The sequence below is a fragment of the Ipomoea nil genome, unplaced genomic scaffold, assembly GCF_001879475.1.
Source record: "Ipomoea nil cultivar Tokyo-kokei standard unplaced genomic scaffold, Asagao_1.1 scaffold1525, whole genome shotgun sequence".
Lineage (NCBI taxonomy): Eukaryota > Viridiplantae > Streptophyta > Magnoliopsida > Solanales > Convolvulaceae > Ipomoea > Ipomoea nil.
The window spans coordinates 494,210-501,979 of record NW_017617953.1 but is presented as its reverse complement, the minus strand read 5'-3'; the positions used below and the strand labels follow the sequence as shown (position 1 = coordinate 501,979).

The 7,770-nt window shown below is 35.1% G+C and overlaps 1 protein-coding gene across 1 annotated transcript; it reads left to right on the top strand.

The window, feature by feature from the left end:
- Positions 1-3,621: 3,621 nt before the first annotated feature.
- LOC109189291 (serine/threonine-protein kinase At5g01020-like) lies at positions 3,622-6,253 on the top strand. Its single transcript, XM_019340085.1, has 5 exons — positions 3,622-4,132; positions 4,714-4,849; positions 4,941-5,077; positions 5,309-5,432; positions 5,516-6,253. The coding sequence occupies exons 1-5, from the start codon at positions 3,743-3,745 to the stop codon at positions 6,004-6,006; spliced, it is 1,278 nt and encodes a 425-aa protein (XP_019195630.1). The 5' UTR covers positions 3,622-3,742; the 3' UTR covers positions 6,007-6,253.
- The last annotated feature ends 1,517 nt before the right edge of the window (positions 6,254-7,770 follow it).

The window sequence follows — 7,770 nt, the reverse complement described above, 5'->3', positions numbered from 1 at the left end:
CCAGGATTATCAAAGTTTAAAAAAAAACGCGGTGGCAATTTTGTAATTTTTGCATCTAGGTCAAAATTAAGGTGAGCGGATCTGTGATTAATGTGCGTGAGTTTTGTGCTTAATGTGCGTGGGGATGTGCTTAACGTGAATAGTTGTTAAAACTTAAAGTCTGTGAGTGAATACTTAAAGTGCGTGAGTTTTGTGCTTAATGTGCGTGATGTTTGTGCTTAATGTGCGTGGGTTTTGTACTTAATGTGCGTGAGTTTTGTACTTAATGTCAGTAGTTGTTGAAACTTAAACTCTGTGAGTTAATATTTAAAGTGCGTGGGTTTTGTGCTTAATGTGCGTGAGGTTGTGCTAAATGTGTGTGGGTTTTGTACTTAAAGTGCGTGAGTTTGTGATTAAGATCTCACACTTATGGTGCACCTTAGCTTATACTTCTTTGTTCCAGACACGCGTTTTTTTTTTTTGTTTTTTTTTTTTAATTTTCATTGATTTGAGCCGTTAATCTAAATTTGATCAACTGCTCAGATTTAACCGCACAACCGCACGGGAAACTATACCCGCACCTGAACCCTTCCCTATATATATATATATATATATATATATATGTATGTATGTATGTATGTATGTATGTATGTATGTATGTATGTATGTATGTATATGTATATGTATATGTATATGGATGAGTCCTGGTGCGGAGATGCCCAATTAAAATATGGAGTTAAATCGTATTTGTTGATCAAATCTAGTTCAATGCTCAAATCAATGAAAATTTTAAAAAGAATGCGCTCCTCCATTAATGCTCTCACCTGAGCACTTGGATTTGCCTGACCACCTGTTATGTTACTTAAGATTGAAAGAAAAGCTAACAAACTTCCTTCCTTCCTTTTGTGTACAAGAATTAGCGCATATGTGGTAATGCAATTGTGCTGGATTTCATGAAATTGTTTATGAAACTAATAAGTTTATTTTTTTAATTAGTTTATTTTTTTTAAATTTTTTAAAGAAAGAAAACAACGCACTTTAAGAAGGAAAACAACTCTTTAAAAAAACAATGTAACTCTTTTTAAGAAGTAAATTTTATATACAATGCATGGATAATGTGCATTGTATATAAGTTATAACAATTTAGACAAGAAATACATAAAGTATTTTTTATTGAAAAAAAAAAGATAATGTGGATTGTATATATAATTAATTAATTAATTAATGACTGAAATATTCTTCAGGTAAGTAAGATCCGATGCTTCTATTAGGTACCAAACATGGCCTAAGAAATTCCCCTCCGACGGACCTTAACACCGCCCACCATTATTAAGGCCATAAAATATTAACTAAAATTTATAATACCCCATACCGACGTACGGATTGTAGTCTAGGTGAAAGGAATTTTATTTCTTTTCGAGTTTTTATATATATATATATATATATATATATATATATATATATATATATATATATATATATATATATATATATATATATATAGATGTGTGTTCAAATGAGGAAAAATATATTATAGAGGACTGTGAGGACAGATGTAGTGTGTGCCATTAGCCGGTATGTCGTGTGCATGGCCGAATGTAGTCGTGTGCATGGCCGAATGTAGTTGTGTGCCACAGTTTGTATGTCGTGTGCTAGATTTGTTAATTTATAGAGGTTGGGTTTGAAACCGGATGTTTACATTTATTCTTGTGTGACATTATGTATTAAGTTGTGTGCTTGGTATTAATTTGTTGTGTGCCCATTATTTGTCCTCACAGTCCTTTATATATTGTTGTCCTCATTTGAACTCAACCCTTATATATATATATATATATATATATATATATATATATATATATATATATATGTATATATATATCGTGTATTATAGAGATAAACTCAAAGCGTTATGATTCACTTTTGATTGTATTTAGTGGTGCATGAGGACACCTTAGAATTTTTTAAAATATTATATATGCGATTAAACAAAAAAAGAAAAAGAGTTACTGATGCTTTTGGGTCCACAGATTTGACGATATTCTCACTATTACTGCAGGACTATGAAAAATGTCACTATTGGTACACAATTAATAATAATAATAATAATAATAATAATAATATTATTATTATTATTATTATTATTATTATTTTCACTTTTGGTTATTATATTGTGATGAATATATAGGCCCTGTTTGGTAAAAAATTGACCTATAGGTCAATTTTAGCTTATTTGACCACTATTAATTGTTTGATTTAGTTAAAATATCAATATAAATGTTTGATTAATTAGCTTTTTGTAACTCCAAAAGGCTAAAATTCAAAAGGCTACTCCAAGCAAGTTTTTCAATTAGCTTTTTGAGAAAAGAAATTACACCAAACAGCTATCAACTAACAGCTAATTTACCAAACACTTTTCTACAATCAGCTAATGTTATCAACTATTTATACACTTTAATTAACAGAATCAGCTAACAGCTAACAGCCATTTTACCAAACAGGGCCATAATGAAATCAAATGACAAAATCCAATTGGATTTCACCAAAATTCTCACCAAAAGGACTGAAAGTTGAAAAATAAAATAAAATAGAAGTCATGCATTTATGGTGATAACTTTTATAGTCAGACACAAATAGTAGGAAGGTCATCAAACTTGTAGGATTAAAAGTGAAACTTACTCTTAAGAAAAGCATTAATAAGCCAAGCATCTCGTGCACAAATGACACCAGGGTTGGACTCCGGCGTTATTGACTCTTTATGCTTTAGTAGATTGAGAAAGTAGTTATGAACAGATACTACATTGTAATAGAGTCAGTAACATTAAAAAAAAAGCATTAATAAAGTTTATTTAAATAGAGTTAGATAGAATTGTGATTCTGAACTAGTAAAAATCTAGAATTAAATCATTATTGAACATCATATTAGAGACAATAACAAAAATCCAAAATATCCTTTTTATATTTTTATTTTTTATGTAACTAAACTGTCCAAACATGCATCTATCTTAGACAGGAAGGTCATGAAAATTCCAATGTAATGGCAACCATAACAAGCATCATATCATATCACACCCTTATCATGAAGTCAATATGGTAGACAAGTTCTATTTGGCACCTTAACTAATACAAAGACTTAAGTAGTTATTATATTATTATTATTTAAAAAAAAAAAGAAAAGAAAAAGAGAGATAGAACTGTGTCAAAGTACACATACCATGTACACAACAGTGGTAGAAATAGGAGGTGTTTGGTAAAAAGCTGTTAGTTAGTTGATTGGATTAGTTGGTTTGATTAGTTGATAGCATTAGCTGATTGTAGAAAAGTGTTTGGTAAAGTAGATGTTAATTGATAGCTGATTACATGCAAAATGACTTTATCAAAAAGTTAATCGAAAAAGCTGCTTTGAGTAGATTTTTGAATTTTAACATTTTGGAGCAATAAGCTGTTACAACAAGCTAATTAATCAATAGTTTAACCAAGTCAAACAGTTAATTATTGTCAAATAAGTCAAAATTGAAGTTAACTATGTTATCAAACAGGGTCATAATGAAATATGAATAAGATATTCACCTGTTTTTATTGGTTTTTATTGAAGAAAAAGTTGGCAAGTAGTATATAAGATTGGGGGAGTGGTTGGTGATTGATAGACAATATCACAGTGTAGTCATAATAAAAGGCTGCATCTATCTCTCAACCATCTGTGTGATCACACCATCATTTTCTTAGTTTCTGCTAAATTTTGGGTTTTTTGATTAGTTCCAGGAGAATGACTAAGGAAAAGATTTCTTGGAAATCTGTGATCCCATGTTGTTACAAGCCTGATGAAGAAGAGCTGCTGGGAGGATCCAAGAAACAGCCCAGAAAACAAAGCTCATTTCAGAGGCTATCTGTGTCTGATTTTGATGATCCCACCTCTCCCCTCTCTGCAGATGACCTCTCCAATTCCTTCATAGGTTCCAAGCTCCATAAGTTCACCTTCACTGAGCTCAGAGAGGCCACCCACAGCTTCACGTCGTGTAATCTCCTAGGCGAAGGAGGATTTGGACCGGTCTACAAAGGATTCGTCGATGATAAGCTGAGGCAAGGCCTAAAACCTCAGCCTGTTGCTGTTAAAGTTCTTGACACTGAGGGCCTCCAAGGCCACAGAGAATGGCTTGTGAGTAGCTAACTTCATCTCAGCTGTTGCATTTAATTTTCTGGCTAATTTTCTCCAAGGCGACTCTAGGTGCTGGGCTTGGCCCTTTAAGGGCCTTACCCAAGTGCTAGACTTCTTTGCCAGCTTCTGCTCAACAATTCCCCTTCCCAGAACCAAACAGTACCCAAAAGCTATAGCTAGTAACGAATGCACAACTTTCTTTCCTTAAACCGCCACACTTTTTCGAGACGCTGGGTGCTGGAATTTACCCTTTAAACCCTTTGCTGGCCTCCGCCCAACAACCCCTAGCCACTGGGTGCTGGGCTTGGCCCTTTAAGGGCCTTACCTAATGTTAGACTTGGCCTTTACAAGCTTCTGCCCAACAATTCTCCCTCCCAGCACCAACTAGTAGCAAAAAGCTATAGCGAAGGTGCAACTTTATTTCCTTAAACTATCACAGATTTTCGAGACGCTGGGTGCTGGACTTGACTCTTTAAGCCCTTTGCAGGCCTCCCCCAACAATCTTCAACCACTGGGTGCTAGACTTCCTTTACCGGCCTCCGCCCAACAGTACTGATATGATTTTATCCTTTTTCTGGCAGACTGAAATAATATTTCTTGGACAGCTAAGGCATTCACATCTGGTTAAGCTGATTGGGTATTGCTGGGAGGATGAATACAGGCTGTTGGTTTATGAATACATGGCCAGAGGGAGCCTGGAAAACCAACTCTTTGGGAGTAAGTAATTTAGCAGATAAAAATGTTGATTTTGTTGTGCTGTTTGTCTGAGGCTTTTAACAGAAGGTTGGGTGTGGGGAAAACGTTGCAGAGTGCTCGATAGCGTTGTCGTGGGGAACAAGGATGAAGATTGCAGTGGGAGCAGCAAAGGGTCTGGCTTTTCTCCATGAAGGTGATAAACCAGTGATTTACAGAGATTTCAAGGCTTCTAACATTCTAATAGACTCTGTAAGCTCTCTCATCTGCAACACTTTTTTCCTTTCTGCAATTGTTAGGATAAATACTCTCACCACTACGCAACTTTATTTCCTTTTATACCGTCACCCCATTTTCGAGAGGCATGGTGCTGGACTGACCCGCCTTCACCCAATAATCCCTTAGCTACCAATTGTTGGATTTGGCCCAGCCTTCACCAGCCTAGGCCCAACAATGACTGATCAATACTCATTCTCTGTTCAGGATTACACTGCTAAGCTTTCAGATTTTGGGTTAGCCAAGGATGGTCCAGAAGGGGATGATACACATGTGTCAACACGAATAATGGGAACACACGGCTACGCTGCACCAGAGTACATCATGACTGGTAAACCAAGAGGGTTTGGAAGTTCATATTTTGCTCATACTCAGCTAATTCCAACTCTTGATTGGTTCCGTTTTCGTTTTCAGGCCATCTGACAACGATGAGCGATGTGTACAGCTTTGGAGTGGTTCTGCTGGAGCTACTCACAGGTAAAAGGTCGTTGGACAAGGCCAGGCCTAGTGGCAGACAGAATTTGGTGGAGTGGGCTAGGCCGCTGCTAAGGGACCCCAAGAAACTTTCTCGGTTCATAGACCGAAAACTGGAAGGGCACTATTGCACCACGGGGGCTCAAACAGCTGCCCTGGTGGCCTACAAGTGCTTGAGCCATTCTCCTAGACCGCGCCCTACAATGGCCGACGTAGTTAAGATCTTGGAGCCACTCCAGGACTTCAAGGACTCCTCACAGCAGGTTCAGACCCCAGATTTGATCAATGGCTCTGATTCAAATGGTGAAGGGAAAAGCAACCGGAAGCGTCGGATCAGACTGAGAAGAGTGTTGGCTTCTTATTCAGATACTGTCCTTTACAAGAAACATGGAAATGGAAAGCACTATTTGAAGCATTGCAGTGAGGAATAGTAAAAATTGAGTCCATAGGAAAGACAACAGAGATACAATATAGCATATATATCAGTAAGGAACAAAGATTCCTAGTACAGTACATATAAACATTGATGTTTACAGCAAGATCTTGTTAAATTTTTTTTTTCTTTTTTCTTACAAGAAATTTATAATAGTATCCATACATTTTGTTGTAAAAGTATTTGTTTTTATCTTCTTGTAATATTGTAAAACCCTACCAAATATATAACATGTTATTACCATATGCCACAATTGACAACATGTTTAATTTGCATCAAAGCTTATGTCGTAAGACTCATTACCTAGGGGTATGGTTGAGTGGAAGGGACTCATCATCCATTCATAACGAGCAGCTTTAAATCTCCAGACCAGCTGTCCCACCCAATAGAGGTGCCTATAATTTAGCGAGGGATTAGCACTATGTCCGACGGTGGAAATCATCAATCGTTATGCCATGGAACCGTGTTCACCATGGATGGTGAACACGGTCCCAACGGTGTTAGTGCACCGTTATCTTTTTTTTTTTCTTAATTAATTGCGTGACTTTTCTTCTTCATTTTCACATTTCGCGGTTTCACTTTAATTTGAGGTGAGCAATGATTTCGGACATTCATAAATTATGAATCCATGCCTGCACATTCACTTTGGAACCATGCCTACACATTCCCGTTCGAAACCATGGCTGCTCCTCTGTAGCGCAAGCTTCTTCAACATTCATAAATTATGAATTTTCTGTTATGAGATTATGAATTTTCTGTTATGAGATTATGAATTTTCTATTATGAGATTATGAATTTTCTGTTATGAGATTATGAATTTACAGTAAATTCATAATCTCATAACAGAAAATTCATAATTTAATAAATGTTTTTCTTTTATGCGATTATGAATTTTTTGTTATGAGATTATGAATTTACAGTACATTCATAATCTCATAACAGAAAATTCATAATCTGACCAAACGCACGCCGTTAACACCACATCCGCGAAATTTATTTTTTTTTACGTAAAAACAGCGCCTTTTGGACCCGTGTTCACAATTCATGGTGAACACGTTTCCAGGGCATAATTTGCGGGAAATCATGGGTTACACCAAAAAAAATAAAAAATCAAAACTTATGTCATCTAATGTATCTTCATTTATTAGTTTGTTGCCGGTAGAATCACCTAATCATCCACAGATAATTAACAAATATAAAATATTGTAACACTTATCATAAGTCACATTATTTTGTCCCATAAGATTTTCATGTATTGTGTATATAAACTAAAGTCATTCCACTAACATAACTCAAATAGAGATATTAAATAATTAAAAATAGTTTTTTTGTTTAATCATTTCAATAAAATTTTGGTGGGAGAAAAGGACATGGACTAGTAGTAGTAGTAGTCATGAGGCAAGCTTTTTGTATGTTACAGTTTGAATTAAGATTAAGAAATTGCATAAAGGAAGATTTAGTTGAGGAAGATGAAGACTTATTTACTCCCATCTCTGAAAGTTAATCATTTACAATTGTACATTCTCCATCACTAACACCTTTTGGTTAGGAATAATTTACGCATATATATAACATGCATGTCACAATTAGTTCAAGACATTGTGATCGAGTGACACTGATATATAATTTTAGAATATGACATTATATCTTTAATATTTATCTTTTGATATTAAAACAAAAAAGTATATAAATCAGATTCTCACAATAGGTGCAGAAGCCTATGAAAGTTACGTTGATGTTCAAACTAATGATTGGTAAATGA